This window comes from Pseudopodoces humilis, chromosome 1, assembly GCF_049639895.1.
Source record: "Pseudopodoces humilis isolate 2021_Gansu_Grassland_sample_001 chromosome 1, ASM4963989v1, whole genome shotgun sequence".
Lineage (NCBI taxonomy): Eukaryota > Metazoa > Chordata > Aves > Passeriformes > Paridae > Pseudopodoces > Pseudopodoces humilis.
The window spans coordinates 117,187,677-117,215,179 of NC_142200.1; the positions used below are offsets into that span (position 1 = coordinate 117,187,677).

At 37.8% G+C, this 27,503-nt stretch overlaps 2 protein-coding genes across 3 annotated transcripts in view; one reads left to right on the forward strand and one right to left on the reverse strand.

Annotated features, from left to right (window-relative positions):
• BTD (biotinidase) overlaps positions 1–27,503 on the reverse strand; it is a 40,630-nt gene that overhangs the window by 9,936 nt on the left and 3,191 nt on the right. Inside the window, exon 2 of the mRNA XM_088052726.1 lies at positions 434–581. The gene's annotated coding sequence lies outside the window, so the exon portion shown is untranslated. The remainder of the gene's footprint in view (positions 1–433; positions 582–27,503) is intronic.
• HACL1 (2-hydroxyacyl-CoA lyase 1) lies at positions 38–21,470 on the forward strand. Of its 2 annotated transcripts, none has more exons than XM_005518923.3 (17): positions 38–133; positions 1,104–1,208; positions 4,858–4,898; positions 5,439–5,519; positions 8,177–8,249; positions 8,771–8,848; positions 9,900–9,994; positions 10,395–10,507; positions 12,152–12,287; positions 13,414–13,519; positions 14,896–14,979; positions 15,276–15,377; positions 16,406–16,560; positions 17,704–17,862; positions 18,147–18,254; positions 18,894–19,080; positions 19,493–21,470. In XM_005518923.3, exons 1-17 carry the CDS (start codon positions 77–79, stop codon positions 19,523–19,525), a joined length of 1,713 nt encoding a protein of 570 aa, XP_005518980.2. In that variant the 5' UTR covers positions 38–76; the 3' UTR covers positions 19,526–21,470. The 2 variants fall into 2 exon arrangements, with proteins under 2 accessions (XP_005518980.2, XP_087908845.1); XM_088052719.1 differs by lacking the exon at positions 38–133 and adding an exon at positions 571–803.

A 27,503-nucleotide genomic window follows, 5' to 3' on the forward strand; every position in this document is an offset into this window, starting at 1 on the left:
CCGCCCGTCAGTCACTGCGCGCGCCCTTCGCCCGGGGCGCCGGGCCGGCCCGTTCGAGGCGGGCGGCGGGGCTGACATGGAGGGCGAGTCGGTCAGCGGGGCGCAGCTCATCGCCCAGGCCCTCAGGGCGCAAGTAAGAGCGGCCGGGATAGTCTGCAGCGAGTGAATGTGCGCGGCCGGACTCAGCCCGACCGGCGCTGCCGCTCTCCCGGGGGCGGACGGAAAGGGCTCGCCGCACCGCTTTGTGGGAGGGAATGAGAGGAATGGAGGGAGGTTCCACCGCACAGCCCCGGGAGCGGTCCGGCCCCGGTGCCGCCGTGAGCTGCTGACCCCAGGGCGGCGTTCCCCAGGCTGACACTGATTCCCTTCTGGAGAGAGCCTGCCCCCTCCTGCAGCCTGCCCCATTCTCGAGCTCAGCCGATCCCCCCGTTACCACCAGGCAATGCCGAGCAATGTCTGCGGCTCTCCCCGTGACGTGTGCCTCCCGCGCCTCCTCCACAGTGACCAACACTCCGTGTTGTCCCTGAACTCGAGATGCTGCAGGCCTGGCACGGCTCTTGGGAGAAGACTTTGCGTGTGGCCTGTGAAACATAGAAAAGTAGTTCAGTTGTAATCCAAATAAGCGTAGTCTTCTTTATTTCTGTGTTTCTGTGGGCACGATACTTTCCCAACCATTTTTGGGGGGCTTTTTGTCGTTGATTTTCTGTGAAAGTGTGAAAACACAAGGTACCATGAGGCATTTTCAGAGTAGAGGAAGCTGACATACTGAGAATCAGGAAAGTGACGTAGCAGACATGGCCCAGGTAAGAATTGCTCAGGAGAAAGCGCTAAATGCACATTGACTGAGGCACTGAGCCGTTGTCCCACTGCTTATAGACTCAAAATCCAGGGATTTCACAACCACAGAGGGCTGAGCAGCAAATACCAGCTGATGCCGGCTCTGTTTCCACAGTGACCTGTGAACTTCTCCATGACTATATATGTTACACCTTAGTTTTAGACTGCCTGTGTAGTTAGTTACCATGTCTGTGTTTGGCATATGCTTATTAAAGCTGTCTTTTGGGAGAAAACAGTCTGACTTTTCCCAACATTTTTCTTTACAGAATATTGAATACATGTTTGGCATTGTTGGTATTCCAGTCACTGAAATCGCAGTTGCAGCCCAGGCGGTTGGAATAAAATATGTGGGAATGAGAAATGAACAAGCTGTAAGTATACATCTGTAGTGAGACCAACCCTTTCCTTAACTGTTTTACAGTGGAAAAAAGCACAATTTAAGTTTTCCTGAAAGAATGTGGTCTCTGATTTTTCCTTTAAAGAACTTATACAGGAGCAGCCACTGTTATTTTGGAATCATGGAGAACAATGGTGCATTGAGTTGAGTGTTTCTTTGCTCCCTTCTCCTTCCCCACTTCCCTTTTGAAGTGGTCCCTCCTTTTCTGTTAAGGGAATTGCATCTTCTTTCATTTAAAATGCCATTCTCCAATAAGGGAGCAAGGATAGGGAAAAAAAAGTATTTAAAGACAGCATGTGATAGAGAAGAAACAAATTATCAAAGTTATCTCCTTCAAGTGATATATTGTCAGATACCTACCAGGTTTTGAGATGCTCATCCAGTGCCTCTTTTTTTTCTGTAGCCTTCTACACACTTTCCAATATTATCATTCTCACTCTAGTTGATGTTTTAGTTATTTTTAGGACTTTATTACCTACTTCTTTACTTTTTTTTCCCTGTCTATGTGGTGTTCTTAAGTGCCCAAAGAGGAAAGTTTTCCCGTTGATTGATGAACTTGCTCTGACAATTTAAGTAATTCTAGATTTTTTTTCCTTAGCTGTGTTTTAAAAGCTCACAGAACAGCAAACTATAGAAAATAATAATGCTTCCAAGTGCTCAAAAATCAACCATGAACTTAGACTCTCTTATTTATGTCTATTTCAACTTTATTGTGTAGGTGTCAGAAATTAAGAGCCAAGCTCCTCAGCATTTGGGTGTTATGCTGCTGGTTCTGCATTTGTTTGGTTTCCCACAGTAGTAAGTCTTTAATCTCAGTAGTTTCTTGGGTGGTCTGAAGTTGAAGATAATAACCTCAGATTTATATGTCATTTTCAAGGGTTGCTGCACAAGATGGGGAGCTGGCTGATAGCTGCTGAACTGGTGGGAGAGGGACCAGCAGCTTTCCGTACCTGATCTATAGCAGTTGCCAGTTTTCCTTAATTTATGCTGCTAATAACCTTTTGGATTGTCCCAGTCCTCAACAAAGTATTGTTACAGTAGTTCTCCTAAATCAGGTGGTTGTGAGCTGCATGCTTGTGCTGTCTAATCCTTACACTCTTATATTGGAATGTGAGAATTTAGAGGAATGCATGTCTCTATGGAAAATCTGTAACATATGAGAGAGTCAAATATATACAAACATGTTTAAAAGGTGTATTTGAGTCTTTGAAGAACTGGGAATTTGGCACAATCTTTATGTTCCAGTAGGCCATTTAGCAAATATTCTAGTTTTTGCTGTGATTACTAACATTATTAAAATTAATTTCCTCATGTGTGTCTGTAATTATCAGAGAAAATTGCTTTGCACTGCCAAATGAGATGCTGTTCTATTTATTACTCTTTACTAGATGAGGGAGACAAAAAACATTCTGCTGATAAATGATGAGTTGCTTTTGCTTAATGAAATAAAAATAGCACAAAGACTGGTTTTAATGTCAAAATATCAGGATTTCTCTTCTTTGGGGAGTCAAAAAGGATGAATGAAGCTGCGTCTTGTAGTGAGCTTTTGTTTGTTCTTTATCCTCAGTGAATAACGGAGTAATTTCTTGGCAAAGGAAAAGTTATATGTAGTATATTCAAGATATACTCAATATATGCATGTCATAGTTTTAAATGTCTCAGTTGTGTGGTCTGGCTGTGGGGGATATGTGTACAGCTGCCTCCTTTATTGGTGAAAGCAGCTGTATATGATACATGGAAAATTGAGGGATTTTACTCCAGGGATTGAGTTTCTACCTCATTTCTAGGCCAGATGTAGCAAAAGGATTTCCCTGTAAAAGTGGTAAAATTTTGATTAGTAGTGTTCATAGGAAATAGGGCCCATAAACAAGTTAAAACACAATAAAATCTCATGATGATGCAATAATCAAGCAATGTAGTTTTTGGTTGGCATCCTTATGTTATTCTGCCCAGGATGGTGGTGGAGTCACCATCCCTGGAGGTGTTAAAAATGTCTGGACATGTCACTGAGTGCCATGCTGTTAAAAAATGACTGGACATGTCACTGAGCGCCATGGTCCAGTTGGCAAGATGGTGATTGGTTAAAGGTTGGACTTTGTGAATATGGAGGTCTTTTCCAACCTTAATGATTCTGTGAAAAGCTTATAAAACTGCAGACTATTATATTCTAACGTCTATTCTGTTGCAGAATAGAAACACCTAATGAAAGCATGAAGCTAGAAGTAGCACTACCACTACCCATAAGCCAGTCTCCTGTGGCCTGTAACATGGCAGAAGTTTGCCAGAAGCAATTCATCTGCATCCATATGCCCTTTGAACAGTGAAAACTGTGTTGCAACTTCACAGGGGCGTGCATTTTGTGTATCTGTCCTTGGGTAATTAGAGATTGCTGCAATTGTTTAGAAGACTGATAACCCAGATCAGTTCTAAACTTCAAAACCCCCTTTCCTATATGGTTATTTGTTAACAACACTCATTGTTTATGTTAGCTCTTAATCTTTAATAATAATTATCACTACATATTCAAAGCAATCTCTTGATATTTGTATTCCTAGTTAGTTGTGAGCATACAATATGCTGGAGTTGGTGCAGCTGTCAAGGGAATCAGGCTTGAGAACCCTTTAATAATGGCAGCTGGAACCAAAGTGGGCATCTTATCACTAGAGTACTCAAGTATAACTAAAATCAAATCTCCACTCCATTTAAAAATGAAAGAGGCAGGTTCTAAGGCTTACTTAAAAAAAATCACAAAATCTTGCAAAATATAGTTGTTTGGGTTTTTTTTCCATTATGTATTAGAACTTGCTGATTTCAAGACAGGGGTATGAAAATACGAGAGAGTGGGCAGTGTCACGTGTTAATTCTTGAGTTCTGTTGTCACCTGTAAACTTCTTGATCACATACTGTCTTTTTATCAGGTGAAATTTACATCCAAATGCTTAATATCACTACAGGGTTAGCTTAAAAACATACTCTGCAATGACACTGCTGATGAGCTATGCCAACGCATGTTGTAGATGTTACTTTTGTGATTTTTATTCAAAACACAACTTTTCTTTAAAAGTGTGGTACTGGAGTGAGAAGTATTTCAGCAGCTCAGCTTGTAAAAGACAATCCCACATAATCTAATTATTCTCTCCAATGTGAAATTTCAACCTTTTGCTTGGTTTCTGAATATACAGAATATATTTCAGTATTTCTGAAATACAATTCAGAATGGCTGCATTTTTGCTTGTTGTCTTTCTCTTGCAAGCCCCTCTTCCATGTTCATCCAGAAGGCAGTGGAAAGCAGAAGTTTCATGTTTTGTTCTGGTTTCAGTTGGGTTTTTTTAATCTGGTTGATTTCAAATCCCAGATAATCCTAATGTAATATCCTGTAACAACAGGAGCCTGAAATGTGGAGAGAAGTAGAGAACAGTCTGGAGACTTTTCATGTTAGTCCTCATGGACACATCTTATAATGGAAACGACAAAATGGAACTTTTACTTATATTTAAGCTCTTATAGTCAGGCAAGAATCTGCACCTGCTTATTTTCAGTATTTTTGTTGAAAGTTATGTACAAAATATTAAATGTATACATAATAATAACAGCAGTATCACTAAGTGCAATATTTTCAACAGGCCTGTTATGCTGCATCTGCTGTTGGATATTTGACTGGCAGGTATGTAAAGAGTGTGCAAAGCTGTTAAGAAATGCTTACTAGTTATGAATTGCCATTTTTTATCTCAGCACCTGGAATAACAAGTGTCTGTGCCTGAATTAAATTTCAGTAAACTTTGTGTTGAATCAGATGCACTTCCAGCATGAGCTTTCTTCATTGGTAGCTGCAGATAAAGTGCAGCTGAGAAAACTGCAAACATGATTGCATATAAATGGATGGTGGAGCAAATGAGATACAAGAAGTCAGGAGCTGTGTTAGGATAAGCCTGTGTATATTGCCTGCCTCTGTGTGGGCGGCACATAAATTTTCACTTGCCTTTCTAATTGGATAGATACAGCATCACAGTTTCTGATTTCAATGTCTGCCTTTAGTTATGCATACAAATTCCTAGCTGTTCATGAGTTTTGGTGACATGAGTAAAAATTTAATTGTCTATATTTCAGCACCTAACTAATTTTTGTTGATTATTTATTTGGTGTTCTCTGTGCTAACTTTCCTTTTCTCTCTTCCTCTTTTTTTGTTTTTGTATTTTCTGTGTAGACCAGGAGTATGTCTTGTAGTGTCCGGTCCAGGTGTCTTACACACCCTTGGTGGGATGGCAAATGCAACCATTAACTGCTGGTAATTGAATTGCATTTTCCCTTAAAATTCCAATAATTGTGTGTTGTTACTTCTTTTAGATGTTGAGCTCCATGGTATTTAGTATTTTAATATTTTTTCCCCTTTCATGTGGATAACCAGAAAGGAATTCTTCCTTTATCAACATTAAAATTAATTTAGTTACATTTTTTGTATTCTCATGGATAAAATTCTTGGTTTTGTCCTATCCCATTGTGCATATTTAGAAAAATCTATCTGTACAGCTGGTTGTAAGGATGTATTTGAAAATGAAGTCATTATTAGCCTGTAATGCTTTCATGATCATGGAGATCACCCTAAAAGCGTTTCCTAAATTTAAATTCATACTGCCTTTGAATTACTGTATTTCATACGTGAATAAATTGACACTGCATTGTTAAAATCCCTATTTCCTCCCCACACATTTAGAGTAGTAATTAAGTATTGAATTAAATGAGGTGTAGAGAGAAAGTATTTACTTCTAAAAGCCTTGACTGAGATGTGCCAGCTTTGTCTGGTGTGCCACTGAAAGCTGTTCAGAAAGCTGTACCGAGGTATTTTGGGAAGAAGCTGTAGCAATACTGAGCAGATGTGTGCGCAGAACAGAATGGGATCCAGAGCAGTGTGATCAGGAACACTGAATTAGTAGTGACTGATGGATGAGGGAAGTTTGGTAATGGGAATGTTAACAAATCAAGTCTGACTTTTGAAAAAGGCCCTCTAGTGTTCAAATTCTTTTTAAAAATGAGTTGCTGACTAAAGTTTTGCTGTCACTACTTGACCTTCAACTAAAAAAGGAAGATTATATTAAAACCTTGCTTTTGAACAGTCAGGAGTTTGGTTTGAAGAAGGAACTATGCATGTAATCTACTTACGGATTTCCAGGAGACATTATTGAGGGTAAACTGCATTTTTGAGAGTAAAACATTGTGATATATTGTGATGAAAATTACCTGCCATGCTGCTGCCTCCTGTCCTGTCTCATTCTGAGCAAGATTTTGTACCTCAGTCTGGCTATGACAATAAACTCAAAAGACAAGTGTGTGATAGTTGGTAAAATTTGGAGTAAACACAAGCATGCTGAAGTACCATGCTCTTTCCCTGAAATGCGGGTAAATTTTTTTTCAGTTTACTCAAGTTTTTCTCCTGCAAATCCAGAAAACTTACCATTAGTTTCATTATAGTCAAGTGTTCTTTCTGCCTCACTGATATATCTGCCTTGCTTTGTAAGCACTGCTCTTCAAAATGTCTACAATATTGTGACAGTAGTAAAATGATTTCCTTGAGGGAAAAACCTCTTTCTAGTTAGAATTACTTAAAACTTCAAGGACAGAGCTAAATCTTTTCAAGATATAACTATTGGAGTTGGTTTTCTAAATAGTAGACCAGGTTTGTAATTGTATTTCATTATTGGGAAGTAGTAGGTGCTTATTCATTAAAATATTTAAATAAATTTGGAAAAGGCAAGTGAGAGGAACATAGGGTTTGTCACTCTCAAACAGTTTTGGATAGCAATAATCATTTTGCTGAGGGGAGAGAATAAGCAGAATAAAATGTGTAGAGCAGTCACCAAGTGCATTTTTCCATAACAATTTTTCATAGAGGTAAGATACAGCCTGAAGTTCTCATTTCACTGCACCAGGGGATTCAAACTGAGATTTTTGATTTATGGCAGAGAAATGGCCTGGTTATGAAGCTTGGATCTAGATACACATATCCCCAAGTCTTGTGGGTGATTAAATTTAGGGTTATGCATAGAACACACTGCAAATATTTCTGCATGATACATTGTATAGATAAATGCAGTCAAAGGAAAGAATATCGGAAGAGAAATTGTTTAAGAGAAAAAGCTGAGAAAACTATTGACCCAATATTTCAATATAGTGCAGATAAATAAGGAGATCAATAAAACAACTTTTTTCGGTTGACTCAGCACTTAGCATTTTAAGGAGTTTGACCTACAATTTGAATAAAAGACAGATTTTCATTCACTGTAGGAAAACTACTTATTATATTTTGTGGAAATTACAATAAAAATGTGCTCCTGTGGAACGTATAACCCTCATTGTAAAGTAATGCTGCCATCCTCATGTAGCTGTGAACTAGCGTAAGTTCAGGACTGCTTGCAGGCATGTTAATTTTTTGTTGGTTTGGAGGTTTTTTACTAAAAACAAAATGCAGGCAGTTGTTCTCTCAGCCAGCTAACTTCTGTGTTCCAAATCGTATGCAAAGAAAACATAATCTTTTTGAAAAATTGTATCCTAGCTTGTATCTTAGTTCTAGTGCTTGTGCATACTACAGTACCCTTTATAAACACACATCTTAATACTTTTTGGACCAGTCAATACTTCCTGACTTCTTATTAGGTGTTGTCATTCCTTCTAACCACTATGTCACCCATATTATCAAACTTGAATGAAAATTGCCTGCAGTATGATTTGGTTTTAGAACTTCTGTGATGCAAGTCACTTAATATGGCCCAGTTGTCCCAAAACTGGTGACCCAAATGCTGCTGGGAAGGCTACTGTCTGACACTCTGATATTTGGAATCCATTTCTGTATTCTGTATTTATTTTTGTAGAGTTCTATGGATGAGATATATATATATACACTTTAGACTTACGGGGGTTTTTTGTATGTTTTTTAATATACTTTTCTAGGCCTTTGATTGTTATTGGAGGTTCTTCTGACAGAAATCAGGAAACTATGGGAGCTTTCCAAGAATTCCCACAGGTACACACACATACAATTTTCTACAGGAAGGTTTCAGTTAAATAATTCTTGTTACTTCATTATTGTAGGAAAAACAATCCCAAACACTACCATTTCCTAACAGATCTTATAATGCTGTTGATTTGCTCCATCTACTGGTTTAAAATTGACATTGTGTAAATCCAGCAGATTGCCTGGAATGTCTTTGTCCCTACTCATATTGGAATTCGTAGTCTGTTTTAGGTTTTAAGCTAGCTAAATAAATAACCTTTGTTTGTTCTGAGATGGACAAAAGCAAAATGTCCTAGAAAATAAACCAGTTTATGGGTGAGGAAAAAAAAAAAGCCAAAATACTTAAGTACTCAGAGGAATGAGTATGGTTTTGACTGTTTTCATCAGCTGCTACTGCATTTTTCTATGGGAAGGTTTCCACCTTATTGCTTTTCATCTGACATTTCTTTTATTCTTTTCATGTTGAAATGAGAAGGAAATGAGCAGATCACTTGGCTAAATCAATATAATGGTTATTTGCCTTTATTCAGGTTGAAGCTGGCAGGCTGTACAACAAACTCTCTGTCCGCCCAAGCAGCCTGGAAGTTATTCCTGCTGTTATTGAAAAGGTATGAAAAAATACAAAATTAACAACAGAACATCAGGCAACTGTCTCCTGTTTAAGTTTTGAGGGTTTATTTTTGTACAGTTGTTACTCTAAGTAATTTGCTCTGGCAGATAGGAGGTGAGGTTGCTTGGGTAAATTAACAGTTGGGGAGGTTCTGCCTTATGAACTATGCAATGTTATAGGCTAGAAATAGATCCTAGTCCAGTCTGGTGCTTACTGATCCCAGTAAGCAGTACTGGGTGGTGGTTTTTGTTAGCTTCAGAGAGAGATGGAAAATTTTTATGAAATAAATGCTTTTAGGGAGAGATGCAATAATTAGAAATGTAATGCTTCAGCTGTTTTACCACTGTCATGTGAAGGAGATTTGGAGGGGGCAGTGGGGATGGTTGTGTTTGGGGTTTGAGTTTAGTTTTTGCTTTGGGGTTTTTTTTGAGAGTGAGAGAAAACACATCCTTATCTTAGTGCTTCAGAGAGGATTAGAGAAGTCTCTTGGTACTGCTCTAGCAGCCCTTCAGCCACGTCAGCCTAAATTCTGCATACAGTCACACTGTTTCGAGAAGTGCAAATTCAGCAGAGCATCTACCTGCAATAGAAGAGCTGGGATCAAAAGTAATAGAAAATGGAGGAATTGATTATCTTGGTTTTACTCTGTTTGTGCTAACTTTAAGTAGAATTCAGCATGAATGTTTAATTTTCTATCTCCAAACATAGCAGATGATAATGCAGTTGTCTCATTGCAAATTAAACAAATAATTGAGAGTATAATACTGTACATCAAATTGAGAGTTTAATACTGTATGTCTGCTGAAAGGCTTCAGCTGATATATAAGAGAAAGTATAAATAGCTGTCAGAACTTTATTTTTTTGGTTTAAATCAATCCATGGAAGCTTCCACTATGATCAATCGGAAAAATGTAGCTGTGCACCTTCTCTGCAGAAGAGAACTCTACAGAAGAGTTTTCTTTCTTTTTTGAATACAAATATTTTTTTAATGTAAATATTTTTAAAATCCTGTCAAACAATGATTAAAACTGTGATTGTATGTTTCCTAGGCTGTAAGAACCAGTATGTATGGTCGTCCAGGTTCCTGCTATATTGACATACCCGGGGATTTTGTGAATCTTCAGGTGAATAAGAGCTCTGTCAAGTGCGTAAAGATTACGTTCATTATTTTTCAAATCACTGAACAAAAGAAAATTTATTTATAGGTTAATTTCATATTTTATTTTCCTAAAACAAGAAATTCAAGCCTCTGAATGTAACATTCCATCATAACATGATACAGATTACAGTTTGTAATGAAATGTGCGAAGAAGAATGAGTTAACATGATAATATAATGTTGTCACTCTGTAAATCTCTGAAACAACACTACCTACAAGATTAAAGAAACAAGGAGGGAAAACTTCAAAGCCTGTTTTGAAAAAAATATTTCCTGTTCTAATAAATGCTGTAACATGCAATTTTATGCTAAACAATAGGTTTTATCTTTCAGCATTTCTTGTTTAGAATTTTTTAATGAGCCTCATTTATTTTTCTTGGCTTCAGGTACATGGAATGCTGTCTGCCACCTCCCGTCAGCATGGCTGACCACTCTGCTGTATCCAAAGCAGCCTCTGTCATTGCTCTTTCCAAGCAGCCTCTGCTCATCATTGGCAAAGGTAGAATGCTTTGATGTAGCTTTGAACTGTGCACGTTCAGGACAAAAGCAGTGATTGCTTTTCCCCAGAAGAGTTACCCATCTTCTTTTTATCCAGACCAACCAACCAACCAGTAGTACAAACACAAAATTCTTTGGAATTTAATGTTAAAATCTGCTCTGGTTTTAGAATTTATTTTTCTGTTCTATAGTGGTTTATTTTTCATCTAGTTTAAAGAAAAATCAATTGTTAAAATACAAGTTTATGCAGAAAAAAATCAGATAACTGTTATCTTAAATCCTAGAGCAAATACCAAGGGATCACTTCAGAAATTCTGAACTATTTCAGTTCTATTAAATAAGTTATATTCTCTGTCTGATGCTCTGGCATATATAGCAAGAATCAGAGTAAGCAAAGGTCATTTTTCTGTTGGTTGTTACTGAAAGTGGCAGCCTACCTGTGTGGGTATATACAGGAACATAACGGGTGCTGCTGCTGTTGCTATTTTACAGACTTTTCATTGTACTTTGCCTTTTTAATCAATTCTTGGAGATAGAATATAATTATTCTCTGTGCTGGTTCACTTCTTTTGTGCCTCCTTGTGGAGTGTTAGCCAGTGCAGTGGTTTTTCTGTTGAAGATACAGGTCAGCTAGGAACAGAATTAAAATAACCAGCTCATTTAACTCAGGCTGTTTCATGCAGATGTGGGGAATGATCTCTATCTATGTTTAATTAGGGAGTGCAATGGTTGAAATGAGATGGATCTTATGATTGATTAGGTAATGAAATTGAAAACAGAAGGTAGGTCAGAAGAGATTATGGAGATTTTTTTTTTCTCACTGGCTGGATACACATGAAGAAGAGGGTGTTCTTTGAAAGTAAAAGGTGGAAAACTAAAAAAAAATCAAAAAATCTGTGTTTTGTCAATGTCAGCATCTGAGAATCTACTCAACAAATGTACCTGGTCTTGTTGCTATATATTGTCGTTAGCAGATTTTTTGAAAGATTTAGAAGAGTACATTTGTCAGGATTTAAGACTCACAGATTCAAGCTATTGCACAAGGACCAGTCAATTATTCCAGGTTCCCTGGGCAAGCTTAGTTCAGCAGCCATGTACTGCTGCAGTGTCACAGGAAATGTGTGCACAAACACATACCTTTGCAAGGACTTGTTCACGTGTCTCTCTTTTCACTAAAGGCTTATAGTAGAGTCTTTGGGCAGGTTGTTATGGAGCATGTGGTACGGCAGCATGCAGGGAGTAAGCAAGAAGTTACATGACACAACATAAAGGTCATCTCATGTATCTGCTGGAGAAGTCTCTGTCCCATAATACCAAACTTCACCCACTAAAAAATTGTCATTTTAAATAAACAAGATCTCCTATTTTTCCCTGCCCTACTTCATAAAAATTGATAAAATAGTTCAGCTGAAGTCTTACAAAAAAACCAAGCAAACAAAACTTTTCACAAAAATATGTGAAATTTTAAGCACAGATATGTGTGGTTTGACATGTTTTGTTTTGAGTTCTTCAGAATGAAAAATAACAGGCAGCATTCATAATAGGAAACAGTACTCTTTCTGCCATAATGTAATCAGCTTAATTGAAGTTCAAGCAAATACAGTTGGTTTCTGTAGTATTAACCAGTCTCTTTCATTTCATTCAGGTGCTGCTTATTCACATGCTGAAAACAACATCAGAAAGCTGGTGGACCTTTGTGGACTGCCTTTTTTGCCTACACCAATGGCAAAAGGAGTAGTTCCTGATAACCATCCAAATTGTGTAGCTGCAGCAAGATCAACGTAAATATAAAGCAAGGCTTCTAATCCTAGCAACCGAGAAACAACTAGGAATTTTGGTGTTCTACAAGATGCCAGGGAAGAGAAAATTCATACCACAAAAATTTTTTCAACCGTGTTTTGCACCTCACTGTAGAGCGCTGAAGATCTTGCTGGGAAACATATTTAAGTGGATCACTTTAGAATGCTGACCAGGAAGACACTTTGAGATACATTATATTCTGTAGCTATGAAGCCTATGGCAAGTGGATGTATCAATGTTGCTAGTGTGTGTTTCGTAACATAAAACAGAGCTGGCAAACAGTTTATGTTAAACATTTAACTTTGTGCACTAGACAAATTGACTTCTTTTTGCTTTATCACCATAAACAGAAGCTTGAACAGCCCATGTTGCAGTTGAAATTCTGCCAGCTGTTGTCTCTGTGGTGTTTGCAATACCCTACCACTAAATTGCACTTTATTTACAAAGAAAAATAAGGTATTTCAAACTACACTGAAAGACTATGTTTAAAGTAGTTTTTAACATGTTTTTCTTTTTGGCTCTTGGCAAAATTCGTGTGAACAGACTCTAAGAACCCCTAATATGCATGAATATGCACAGAGTCGGTTTGCAAATGGACCATTTTTATACCCTGAAAGTAAAATGCTGTCCGTTGCTGAGCATCTTAGCTTTATCACTGTTAAGCACACTGCCAGGAAGAATGGAGAATAAAAGAATATACCAAATATTGTCTGCCTATCTGAAAAATAAATTGATGAGAGACTAAACTGAGAAGCCCATACAATCTTAATTTTGGCACCCGCTGTTGCCAGTGTCACAATAGTGAGTCGTCTGCCTTAACCTCAGCATTATTCTAGCATCTTGTTGGTCTCCTAATGTAGTGATTCCTCTCCTACATACTGTGTAGTAGGAAAATAGTAATTAATTTTCTTCTTAAGTTCCTTAGCTCAAGAATGGCTTGGTAATTGGCTGTATAAAAGGATGCAGGGGCTAAGTAAGCAGCTTAGAGGAAGGAAGAGTTATATGTATATTATGGGGTTTGCTGTGGTGGTTAGGATTGCTTCTAATTTTATAAAGCCTGTTTGATGTGATTCTTTCTTATCTGGGTCTGTCATTTCCCTTTATTAGGGCATTACAGCATGCTGATGTAATCATCTTGCTTGGTGCAAGGTTGAATTGGATTTTGCATTTTGGTCTTCCACCAAGGTATCGACAGGATGTAAAGGTTATTCAGGTAAGCAGGAAAATTATTATCGCTTAATGGAAGTCTTCTGTGTTCTAGCATTGCCCAGAGCAATTATTATAAATTATTTTGGTAATGTATGTCATGTGGCAAGTGATGCCATATGGATAGTGCAGTATAGTGCATATAGTTATGGTCTCCAGAAATACTTATGGTATCTTTAATTATTGTTTTTACTTCCTAATTTTTTTCTAAGAATGCTTACAATATTGTTCCTAGTGTCAAGAGCTTGGTGCTGCTATGTAATGAGGAGGGCAGACACTTCCATGCAGTTGACTAATAGAGGTTTAGACTCACAATACTGTTGTGATCTTTGAAGCATTGGAATTTCTATGATTGAAAGAAAACTCTTTGAAATTGTTGATTCTTTCATACTGCTCTCTTGGCTGAATTTTTCTGACTAATAACTGCTTTCAGATCCTGTCATAATGTAAGAGCTCAGTCACTCGGAAATGAAATAAGAGGAGGAAAGGCTATTTAACTAATTCATGCATTTGACAATCTGCCAGCTCTTAGAAAGAGAAGTCTTTAAATTGTGTCATTAAAGTCTCCTTCCCAAGAGTCTGTGATCAAATAGTAGTAGTTGATCCAGCATGTCAGCTGTTCTGCTTACTGACCTAGAACACAGTCTAAAGTTCCAAACTTTGCAATAACATTAATTTTGAAGCTAAATTTTTTAAGATACATGTTATTTCTGCAATTATTATTTTTACAAATAATACATATTGTATGTTTCTTCTTCCTAAAAAATTTAAAGAAAATATTTTTTCATTTCAAGTTTTTTTTCACTATCAGAGATTAGCAGTAAAATACTAAGTCAGTGTGTGATAGTCTGTGTGACCTGGTCAAAAATAAAAATTCATGTAACCTTAGGGGGTTCATGCATCACTGATACATTTGCTTCAGTAGTTGCCACTTACTTTTAAGTTTCTTCATGCTAAGTTCTTACTGTCAAGTAGCATGTACACAGTTTTCTCAGTGACAAAATTGCTGCTTTGTATAGACTTTAAGGGTATACATGAGCCTAGATTTTTAGCTGTCATACAGTGTTGTAATAAGGTTCTACAGTGTCTGCAGGAGCTTGAAAGAAGCAAGCAATCAAGGATATATAAGACTTTTCAAGTCTTTTTAAGGATATATATGACTTTTTATTAAAATAGGTGTGTACCATAGGGTTTTACTTTGTATAAAAGATTTCCTGATGTCATGTCAAGGAAAGGCAAAGGAAGTTACCTGTACAGCCAAAACAAGCTATGAAGACAATGTTAGACATCTATGTATGTTAGGCCATGTTCCTCACTTGAACTGAAAGAAAAAGTTTCCCTTAATATCCTCGAGTTAATGGTTTCCTTTCTTTTGAAATACAGATTGATATTTGTGCAGAAGAGCTGGGAAACAATGTAAGGCCAACTGCAACTTTATTAGGTGACCTAAATGCTGTGACTGAGCAGGTAACGTAATGTCCCGTGTCCTCTGGTTTTGACCTCAATTTCCTCTTGATTCATGTGAAGTTGCCAGTTAAAAAGAAAAGAAAAAAAAGAACCACAACAGTTCAAGGAAAACCATTTTTCAGGCAGTATATTCATGTTGTATATCCCGTCTATTCTCAAATTACATATTTATAAAGATTCTGATTAGTGTTACTGTGATTGTGGTGGGGTCATTCTTGATAATGTTATTATTGATGTTTTTGTTGTCTTTTAAACATATTGAAAGACCCCTCTACAACATTTCAATATAATTCCAGCTCTTAGAAGAATTCAACACAAGATCATGGAAATACCCTTCTGATTCAGAGTGGTGGCAGAAGCTAAGAGAGAAAATAAAGAACAATGTGGAAAGATCAAAGGTAGTGTGACATTAAAGAAATTAAAAGCTTTTTTGCTATAACAGGCACTGATGCATTGTCAGTTTTGTAACTGGTCTATATCCAACCTCCTCAATTATTTCTCATTTAAGTCACCCAGACTTTGAAGATTTGTACCATTCTGCTACAGGCTTACTCTTCTTTTGCTTAGGAACTGTAAGCATTATAGGTTAAGTATGCTGTGATTTTGTGTAAATTCAAACTGTGTAGAAATCATTACACTTTGGGATTGGATTCTTAAAGTCATTAGTAGAAGACCACAGCCAGAGCTGCTGTATTATGGGCAGTGACTTGTAAGCAACGGACAGATTATCCAAGTATTCCAAGTGGAAGCTGGTTTAGGTGAAGACGCATTTTTAGCTTTCTTCTAATTGTAATCATTGTTGGCAGTGCTGGTCTAGGTGTAATCTATGTTAAAAGCAAGTAGCTGTTAAGACCAAGAGACAACAGATGCTTGGTATAGACCTATATATAGATATCAACAGATATGTCTCTATAAGGTATATATATATATAATGTGTGTGTGTATGTTATATATATATATTAAATAGATAGATAGATAGATATACATAGATGTTAGGTATATACCTAACTTTATGTAACTCATTTTTCTGCAGCTTCAGATGCATGTTCCCGAGACTGGGATTTAAATTCATTCTAGCAGATTGCTCTTTTGAATTACCTCCCAGCACACAGATGACAGCTCAGATAGGGTTGTCAATAGTCCTACCCGGGTGCAGCAAAATTTCATGTGCCTCTTGGGTTAAACTGAGTTTTAATAGCTTCTGCTAATGATAGGCCATTGAAGGGTTGCTGAGCTTGTTGAGCCTCTGATAAATATGTTGTGTCACCAGAACAGATACAGGAGTGACCTTGATGTGTGTGCAAAAGCAAATGCTCCAGCTTTACCTAGCAGAGTGTATTTTTATTTCCATCATTATTATTTATGTGTCTCTGTTTTTCACCTTAAATTCTATTCAGGGGAGTTACTAATATCTTTTCTTTTTAAGGGGTTAGCATTACAGAAATCTCTGCCTATGAATTATTATACAGTCTTTCATCACATCAGAGAACTGATACCCAAGGACTGCATTTTAGTAAGCGAGGGAGCAAACACCATGGACATTGGACGAACTATGCTTCCAAATATCTATCCCCGTCAAAGGTGTGATATCTTTTGTTCTGACTCAGCAGGCTACATTTCTGCATAAATGTCTTCATTTAGCTAAGAAGTATAATGGTCTGGAAAACAGAAGTATAATATGTTGGGAGAGGGATTAAGGAAAGTTTTCCACTCACATACTGATGTCCTGTCATAGATTTTAACAATCCTCTGTGTGCTCTGCAGCAGAATGATGATAGTTGCTCTCTCTCTTGTGGAAAGTGAGTGATGAGCATTGTGTTCAATTCCCTGACCTAGATGCTTGTTTCTGTGTTCAGAGTCTGTGGTGAATATCAATGAAAAATAAAAACAATCATTGGGATTCTCATGTTGAAAAGAATTCATGAAGAGTTTTTCTCTGGAACACTTCAAAATGGGGAAAACTTGAAAATTGGATTGTATATTGGGCATGCTTTCATGTAAACCTGCATGCCTAAGATGTGGGTACTCCAAATATTGCTTTGTGAACAAAACAACCAAGAAAACCCATGTACTTCAAGTGGAGTTGGGGAAAGAGTGTGCATTTTCCCCTCCTATTTAAAATAAGGACACAGTCATGTTACTGGTTGTCTCTTCAGACTGCACTGCACATATCTGAAAGCAAATTTGAGCATTTAACCCTAGAATAATCTAGTGCTTTATGTACTTTTGTATCCATTATGTGCTTCTGATTGAAATGATCTAACTAAATTATAGCTTTCAATTTGATTTCAAATGGTTGAACAGAAGACTAAAATTTGAACAGCAGTATTTAATCAATGGCTTTCAGACTAATAGTTATATTTTCAAGGAATTAAATATAGAAATATTTCATGTTGTCTGTCTCTACGGTAATTGAATGTTTTTGAGATACTGTTACTATGCAAGCTAAAAGCATATGAGAATAATTTTTTACTGTAGCAGTAGTGTACAAGAGTTCCTCATTTTAATTTGAGTTCCAGTATGTTTATATCACTTAAAACATTTGCTGTTTTATCAAATGTTTGGCTGAATATAATGATCACTACATGTGGTATCTATACCAATTGTTTATAAAACAGTGTTTGAATATTATATAGCAAAGGTGTTAAAAGTAAAAGGCACCATGGGTTAATTGAAGAGATTGAATAGAAATAAAGGCATAGTAATTCTGTATTCTCCCTTTAGGCTTGATGCAGGTACTTTTGGAACCATGGGAGTGGGGCTGGGTTTTGCCATAGCAGCTGCAATGGTAGCCAGGGACCACACACCTGGAAGGCGAGTTGTCTGCATAGAAGGGGATAGTGCTTTCGGATTTTCTGGAATGGAGGTGGAGACTATCTGCAGGTAACTGTTTTTCTTGGCTCAAGAAGATGCTCTTCAGGGTCACTTTAACTAGAAGACTTTAGCTGCTAGTAGGTGGGGTGAAACATAAAACGCATAAAAACAAGCCAAAATACATACATGCTCATTTTTTATGTTGTGATGTGTAGTGCTTTACCAGCTATGATTAAATCATATTTCAGGTGGAAGTGGTTTTGGTTTTTTCCTTATAAGGAAAATTACACTCTTAACATCTTACAGAAGGGGGCAAGTATTTCAGAATTCTTCCAAATGTGTCTTTTTTTTAGATACAACTTGCCAATCCTGATTATTGTAGTAAACAACAACGGGATTTACACTGGTTTGGATGCAAATTCCTGGGAGGAGATGTTAAAGTTTGGTGACCCTGCTACATGGTAAGCATCTTCAAAGTATGTCCTGTCAACCATGGAGGAAGTGACCAAAATGGTAATTCTCTTAATTTTTAATGTTTTATGATCTCTATTAAAATTACTTTTATAAAATCAATTTAGTCCTGGGCTGAGTTCATGTAAGTAAGAACCAGTTACCTAAAGCAAACAGCCAACCTAATTCCAGCCTACTGTTTGCACAACAGTGCAGCGGAGAGATGATTCTCTGTTAGTTTTCTCAGGTTCCTGCAGCAGTTCAGCCAACGAAGTACAAAGTTCATAGTGGACTAACTTTCAAAATCCTGATACTCTCCAAAATTGCCTGAGACTTGAGTTCCGAGTTTACACAGGACATCTGCTTCTGAGCTGAGATCTCTGTATGAAGAGAACTAGGCAAAAGCTTTGCTGAGGAATGTCTTCACAAGATAAAAATGAGTGTGGTACCCTATAAGCACATCTTACAGGAACCATAGCTCTTTCTATAGTTTTACAGGTGATACAGGAACCATAGTTCTTTCAGCCCAGAAGAATTCATCAGGCCGGCACAAAAATCATCTTGCACTTTAAAGTTGGTGCTGAAGTAATTAAATTAGTCAGCCTGGCAATTTTCCTGTGCCATCAGTCATGTTTTCCATTCTGTTACAGTGTACCTCCTGTTTCTCTCCTGCCAAATGCACACTATGAGAAAATTATGTCTGCCTTTGGAGGTAAAGGATACTTTGTTAAAACACCAGAAGAATTGCAGAATGCTCTGAGAGCGAGTGTGACTGACAAGCAGACACCGTCTCTTATAAATGTAATGATTGATCCACAGTCTGAGAGAAAGAAACAGGTATGTATGTGTCTTCCTTTGCTTTTCTACAAGCTTCATGGTGGTGAGCTTCTGGAAACCTTAGGGACTATCACTTAAACCTCAGAGGAGGCAGACATGGTTGCAAGGCAGAAAGATAGTTCTTAGATTTGGGAGATGGAGAAAATAGGTTCTTTTACACCATGCCAACTGCTTTCCTTGCTATCTGCTTGTTTGGGTTTTTCCCCCACTGGCTGTTATTAACATATAGTGTCTTTAGTGATTGTTTGCAGAATTTAAGGTTATTCCTTTTCATTCTAGACCAAAGAAGATGAAACATTTCTGAGCAGTCTTTATATCCTGTGGATTGCCTCTGGTAGTTAACTGTTCCTCTTACTGTTTGCCCATTCTGATGTGGTTTTTATTCTGTGTTGGTTTGTTTTTTTGCTTCCAGGAATTTCCCTGGCTGACTCGTTCTAACCTGTAGTAGAAGAGGAAGATGATGATGGTGCAAGACAGCACGTTAAACAAAACTGAATTGTTTTCTGGAAGTGGAAGTGATACAACTGTGTTTTGCACAGACTTTGGAACAAAGTGAGATTTTAGAACTGCTGTTAAAGGAATCTTTAAATGCTGAAATTAGGTAATTGTAAAATGAGAAAGACACATACGAACGTATACCAGGCCTTCAAGCAGATTATACACAAACACTGATGATAAAATTATATGCTTTTTCTTTTACTCAGAGTAATACCCATTATTTGTGAATTTAAGTCTTGAACATTCTGGATGAGCAGAATAAGCTGAGGGTTTTATGCTGTCTGAAACATAGAAGTGTTTGACAGTCTGCAATTATAGTAGCTTGATTTTTAACCAAACACACCAGCATTCTACTTGTTAAAAACTTTGTCCTCTAAGGACCAAAGCAAAGTTCATCCTTTTCGAATTATTCATGTTGTGAATAATTCCTGATTGGCCTCATTATCCATCAAAGCCTGTTGCATTGGTAGTAGCTTCCTAATTTTACAGATTGATTTTTCAGCTTCTTCTGAATGTAGAAGTAGTGTATTAAAAATGCAGACTTACTCAAGGGCTAAGCTTCTGTCTACCAAATTTGATTTTACTAACTGGAACTTATGGTGTTGATAGGAAAAGAAAATCCTGGATTTTTGTTTGAAGTTTAACTCTTCACAGACACCACCATGTCTGTAGGCTGAAAATGTGGCCATATTTATTAGTGAGATTTCCAGTATTAATAGATTATAAATGTTTATAATCAGAAACATTTTAAATAAAACATTTCTGCCACCATCACCAAAATATCAACAGTGACACCAACAAAAAGACCACAAAAAAACCCAAATGAAAACAAAATTTAAAAAAATTCCTCAGCAGAGCAACAACAATAAAAACTATTAGATTGGAGCATAAGGTTCATTTTGGCTAGCATCACCAAGCAATCACCAGTGTTTGTGCTATGGCTAGCTAATTGTACAACAAAGGTTCTTGGTGTAACTGTATAGAAACCTAGAGTCCCATCTGCATTGTGATGCACAGGTAACATTTAAAGCAGATATTTGGCCTGCCTGGGGTTCTGTCTGCTGTGTTTTCATTTGTTGCTGTATCTGACTGATCTGCTGTATCTGATTGATCTAATCAATCTGACTTAGAGTTCAGACTTTAAAAATGAAGTAGCTCTTTGTCTATGCTTGTGCCATGACCTACAGCAGCTACTATGCAGGATACTCTAAACAGATTACTTTGTATTTACATCTGTTGTTAAAGGCACAGGTTCTTGGTTGTTACATGCACAAAAGGAAATATTCTGTCTCTAAATTAGGGTTTTGCTTGCTTTATTTTCTATTATTCCATTGTCAGTAAGTGTCAGTTATCCAGTGTAAGGCACTTGATGACCTAAGGAGAGAAAAGACTGGGCTGGCAGGGGATTGTGGCCTACAGTCGGGTTTGTTGTCAAAGGTCTGGCTTACTGGGTGTGGCACTTTAGTTTGGGTCTGGCCCAAGGCCATGGGTTACTGTTGGGCAGAGGAGCGTAGGAATGTCTCTTCACACTAGTACAGGGAGATAACATCTGGAAGAAATCATGTCTAAAATAATCTGAAAAGCAAAAGGATAAAATCCTAGAGTGGATACAGCTCACAAAAAAAATTACGGCTGCTGAGTTGCTGTGTCCTCTAGAGTACTCTGCAAGGAATGTGGAACAGTGTTGAATCTTGAATATTGTTTCATTCTTCTTGTCTCACAAATTAATTTTGGTATGTTTCAGGGATTAAACACAATCTGTTATGATGGTGTAAAATATCTCTAAGAGTTAATGCTGGAACTGACCACAGGGGAGATAATTTGTATTGGATAAGCAAATGTAGAAATTACTGGTTTATACTTGAAATTAATAAAAAGTGATTTTCATGCTATTTCTCCTTTAATAAGAGTGTTTGAATTATGTCAGCATTTTGTGTCAGCTGTTGGAAATTGAGTTACATTTGATTTCCTAAAATGTCGTTGAATAACTACAATAACATGCACAGTTTATTTTAATAAGTCAGGATGTGGAAAATGGAAAGCAAAGAATTTAAAACTGTGGGGAGGTGATAACATAATTGATAACATCAGTTTGGATTTCATTAAGCTTTAAAAAAGCTTAAGAAAGAATTAACACTGCATTTCTTTCTGCTTTAAAACAGACATAATACCATAATATAATAGAATTTCTTAGGTTGTAATGATAAGGGGTTTTGAGATGAGAGAGGGCATGATTTCCTTGTAAAACCAAGGAGAGTGAAATCTCTGCTGCTTTGATTATAGAGCTTATCTGCTAGGTATTGTTTTACACCATGGAGTTGATCTAAGAGTATAAGGCAGATGAAATTGCATGAAAGAGAACAGTTTCAAAGATGAGACAGAAACAAGCTGTCTCTGAAATGTCCTAATTTTATTAAAAGTAGCAAAAAATGAAAGTTGTAAGCTTGGAGAATGCTGTGACCCATGTGGCTTTACCCAACTGGAAGTTTTTCTTCAACATCAAAACTTGGAAATAAAGGTATTGAACAGACTCAAGAGAAAGAAAATATCTGGGCCTCAGCTGAAGGAAGATTCTGTGAAAGAGATACTGAGTGTAATTTACTAGGACATGGCCAGAGAAGTTTGTGTTTAAATAAGATGCAGTCTGAGTCTCTTTCTTAAGGTTTTCAGGTAAATCAAGAATACTTGAAATATTCTTGTTTGTTAATGTTAAAGGAGCCCTCCATTAATCATTAGTCCAGTGCCTGTGAAAACTTTTCTAACAGGAGCCTGCTCAGTTCTAGGGGTTAGGAAGCCCAAAGTTCAGTCCAGCAGCACTTGTCCTCTTCAAAGAGACATGGAAGGGTTGAAACATGGGGCCAACAAGTGGTACAGGAAAAGTATTACAGAGGTGTCCAAAACCCAGCTGGTAATTTCATATGGCACCAGAGGTGAAACCATTAGGAGCCACAAAAAAATGGCCTGGTAAGAGAAATAAGAACCATGGAATCACAGGATATTCTGAGTTGGAAAGGACACAGAAAGATGATCTCATCCAGCTCTTAAAGTGGGTGTCCCACAGGGATAAACCCCCCAACCTTGGCATTATTAACACCATGCTCCAGCCACCTGAGATAAGAGGTCAGGTTTGTTACTGTCTCAGCACCTCACAAAATAGCATAAGGTATTGAGTATGTGTTCCTGCAGCCCCTTGTGTGCTCAGCTTGCCAGCAGGTTCAGTTTGCAGTGATTCCAAACTGCTCAGTAATTGTGTTCCACCTTTATTCTGCAGTGAATTTTGTAGGCTTTGACCTGTGAGCATTTGGGTGTAGATTGTGTCTGCTTGCCCTCAGTTGTTATGGCCACATAGCCCGTAGCCATTTTGACAAGGAATGAGATGTAGGTTTGGTCCGGCCAGATTTAATTTTAAGCACTCCTTCAAAAGCCCAAGTACACATAAAACAAGCAGCAGTGCATCTTCAGGTCTGCCACTGTGGACCCACAAGCAACACTGGCTGGAAGCTATGGTAAAAGTCTGATTAAGAAATATGTCTTCTGCACTGACTACCTGTTATTTTATAGTTTGTAATCAAAATCACCCCTGCAGCTCATTTTAGGCTGTTTAAAGAGCTTGATGGCTGTGCTTAGAGGAAAAAGTGCTTGGCACTTCTCTACTTAGTAATGTTCTGAGGTCAGACCAGATGTCAGACCTGCTCTTCTGTGTGGTAGACTGGCGATGTGACTTCTGTCGATTTATTTACTTCTAACTGAATATTGTAATGAGTAAGAAACAGCTATTCTGAATGAGACAGTTGCTGTTTCTTTTGATGAGGTGATTGAAACCAGATGGACAAGATTTAAAGAGGCCATCAGTAAAGCAGATGCTTCCAGCTAATTATGGCACATGCTAATATAAATGAGTTATTTCAGTGTCTGTTCTTTCCAGGAATCTCTAAGATGCCTAAGAAATAGTGACGAAATAAGTAAGGAAAGTTAATAAAGTGACAGTCTGCTTGCTTGTGTAAATATGCTTAAGAAATTTTGGGTTTCATCAGTCTCTTCAAAGGGGTGATAGAAGAAGCAAGGAAGGATGCTACTGAAAATGTTGCGTAATTTAATCTTGAATTATTTTTGGTTTTGTCAGCTATAGAATGTCTGAGCAATCTAACTAGCAATTATTTGTATAATACCTTGGATCAAATTCTAAACTGGATGCAGAGAAGGGATGCTTTTGAAGACAGGATATGAATTGCTGTACTTGAGAGTTGGAGAAATGGATTAGCTTCTTATCTAGGATTGTATAAATGGCCATGATCACATGAATGTAAGCACCTTAGAACGTCGTTCCACATAAGTGATGGGAGATTTCCTCTAGTACTTACTGTTGGTAATGATACCACATGAGGAAGATAGTGGAAGACTCACGTAAGCCTTTTTACATCTCCAGTCTCTACAGAAATCTTAAATTTTTGTGGCTCTTGATTCCAGAAAGCAATTGCTGTTCTTGTGTGTGAATTTTGTGCAGTGACTTCCTGTAGCTGTTGCAGCATGAAACTTCATAACCTGCAGGCCTACCTGAGAACAAAACTCTTGGACAGAGAGGCCATTCACTTCTGTGTGAGTTTGCCTACCTCTGCATCACCTTGCAGCTCTAGAGGTGATGTGATTTTGACATACACACTCAGTGATCCAAACTAGAGCTCCACAATGTCTGGTTGCAAGTCCCTCTTTAATGAAATCTTCACATTAAAAAGATTTTTTTAAAAAAAAATTTGCTCTTTCCTAAGTGATTGAAGGATTTGTCTTCTGTCTCATTGGCATTGTCATTAAGACAATGTATGGTATTTCATAAGGCTTGATGCTGGGAAGTGCTGATACCAGAACTGGTGGATGTTCAGGCATACCTCAGGTTCCAGCCAAAGCAGTGCATCCTTCTTAGAGCAAGGAGCCATGGCTGCTAGGATTGGGGTATGAAAGCCTCCTTAGCCAGGCCATAAACAACCTTTTTGCTCTGCAAAAGCAGGTGTATCATTCAAGTGGCCAGAAAATAAGTAAAAAATATGTTAGGTAAAATTAATATTTCAGCCCTGCCAGGAATTAAAATCTACCCCACCTAAGCAGCTAATGCTGGGTCTCATTTTATGTAGTTGAAATCAGTGAGACCTTATTAATGATTTTGGTGCAGAAGCTGGTTTTTCTCTAAGTTTTCATCCCTGTGTGCCAAATTACCATTTGGTAAGGATGTCTTAAATACAAATTAGTGAAACTTCAAAAGCAGGACTTTATAACGGAAATTCTAATACAGCCTTAATTACAGTTCCCTGGTTCTGCAAAGGGTGGTGGGAGAATGCACTTGTCTAATTTGATTACGTTCAGTTATCCTGTGTTTGGAAGATGACAACCCTGGCATCCCAGAATGACTAGGCAACAGGCAGTGCCCAGGTGTTTTCTATGGCTGCCATGGTAACAGTGTAGCTGGGCTTCAAAATTCTAACCACTGTAAAAAGAGAAATCCTCTCCACCTTTAGCCTGAACCAGCATCTTTTAAACTCAGCCTGAAATTCATTATCAGCTTACAAAAACAGGGCAGTTTTCCATGGATGTGGCTTGCCCAACAGCTGTGGTGCCAGAGGACTCTGAGTCCTGCTTGCTGTAGTGTCGTGGTCAGCACTTGTAGCCACCCATTTGCTTAAAACACCCTGAAAATCAAAACCTTCTTGCTGTTCTACTGTGACCTATTTCTTTACATTTTCCCAGCTTTATAGTGTTGGTTCTTCCATCAAGCCTTTGGGTAAACCCTTGGATTTTGTCCTCTACTACTGTTCTCCAAGTGGGTTTAGCAGCTCTGCTCCTGGTTTTGCATTCTGTAAGTCACAGAATCCCAAAACATTTAGTGCCCAGAAGTATCCAGGAGAGAGAAAAACGAGCCATGGGAAAATGAGGCTTCATGTTATTTAAAAGACAAGCTATCTGCAGCTTTTTCAGGCCCTGATTTGGCAAGGCACCTAAGCATATGCTTCATTTCAGGAACACCTTCATTGCTTTCACTTGCAGCCCTGTGGTTACACTCATGATTGAGTATTTTCCTGAATTAGTGGTGCTTTGGCCACCCATCTGAAGGGCACTACAACCTTCTGTAGAGGATCCCTGTGTCTGGGGGCATTTTCCTAGGCATGTACACGCTGGTGTTTGGATCCATGTTTGTTTGCATCTCAGTGGTGTAATGGGCTGTACTGCACTATGAAAATCAGGAAGAGGATACTGCATTGCCAGGCATCTGTGAAGCTCTCTGGAATTATAAACCCTGAGTTTAGTGTGAGCATTAAAATAATGACATTAATAGGTTGTTTTTCTGAAAAAAAACATTGGCAGTTGACAGAGAAAAAAGAAGGTTGTGCTTTGTGGTGTTCAATTCATTGGGCTCTTTGGCAAGCTAGATGATAAATCACTTAAATTAGGAGTTGTGGGAGCCAATTACTGCCAGATATTTCTGTTTTCTGTGCCTCCAGCAGCACGGCAGCAATACTGGTACAGGCAGGGAGTTCTGCAGACATTTACTAATAGAAGTAAATAGCAGTAGAAAATCCAAATGAAAAAAAGATGAAAAAAATTACCCTGCACACTATTTCCATCTCCTCTACCATGTACCAAGACCAGACTGAGTTACAGCTGTGACTTGTTTGTGGTTCACCATCTGAGGATGTTGAAGACAATTTATCTGCTTAGATCCTGGTGACTGGAGACCTCAGTTGGCTGGGACTATGATAGTCAAGGCCATCTTCTTTGTCCTGTAGGACATTTTTCTATGAATCATTCTGAGGTTTTGCATGTTTGCCCCAGATTTTCAAAACCTGGCAATCCTGGACATGTATCTTTATTCTCTGCCTATGTGTGAGCATGTATGATGAGTGCATTTCATCCAAGAAGCATTGTGTGTTCTGCAGTTCGAAAGGCGAGGTTTAAAAGAAAAATGAAGTGAAAAACAGAGGAAGAAGAGTGCTTTTATAAAGGTTAGCATCTGAGTTATTGTTTTAAACTTGTTCTGCTTAGTTGTGCCCTCCAACATTACAAGAACACAAGTGGGGTGGTTTTGGTAATTTTGATGGAAGTCACTTTGAATGATCCCATGAACTTTAATCATGTCCTTAACTCTTTTGTTCTATGGTCTTCAGTAGAAAAATAAATGTATGCATGGGGATTACTCATAGAAGTGAAAAGAAGTGAAGGACTGAGCCTTTGAATTAAGTCTAAAAGTGCAACTTTAATGTTTCAAGATGCATTTTTTAAACATAGGATGAGAGCTGGGCTGCTCTGTAAACAAATATGCTCTGAAGAGTGTAAAGATAAATCATCTTCCCTAGTCAGTTAGGGCTGTTACTGAATTACTGCATTAACTTGGGGTTGCTGTTTTACCTTTGCCCCACTCAGCAAAAGGGCTTTCAGACTTTTGAACTAGAAATCTCCATTTTATATTGAGTATCTCAACAGGACAAGGGGGAATAGGTTAAAACTAAAAGAGGATAGATCTAGGCTAGATAAAAGGAAGAAATCTTTTGTGGTGAGGATGGTGAGACAGTGGAAAAGTTTGCCCCAATAAATGGTGAATGTTGCTTCCTTATAAACATTAAGTTCAGGTGGGTGGGGCTCTGAGCAGCCTGATCTAGTTAAAATGTCTCTGCTTATTGCAGGGGATTGGACTAGATGACCTATCTGACCCAAATTATTCCATGAATATCTTGTCCTTCTAACTAGAATGGTGTTCCTGAAAGAATTTGAGATTGATGGTATTTTAACTATATTCATTTTACCTTGTCTCATTGATGCAGTACCTGCCAACCAAAAGTGAACAGGGTTGGGAAGAAGCCTTCTTTTTAACAATTATTTATTAATTCTTGCATAGAAAAAAGCTCATAAATTCTGTTTACATGGTGTTATCATCAGCAGAT

Coding starts and splice junctions, on each gene's coding strand:
- HACL1 (XM_005518923.3), top strand. CDS start 77: ATGGAGGGCGAGTCGGTCAGCGGGGCGCAGCTCATCGCCCAGGCCCTC. Junction 18,255..18,893: donor TTTGGTGACCCTGCTACATG/GTAAGCATCTTC, acceptor ATTCTGTTACAG/TGTACCTCCTGTTTCTCTCC. Junction 19,081..19,492: donor AGTCTGAGAGAAAGAAACAG/GTATGTATGTGT, acceptor TTTTGCTTCCAG/GAATTTCCCTGGCTGACTCG.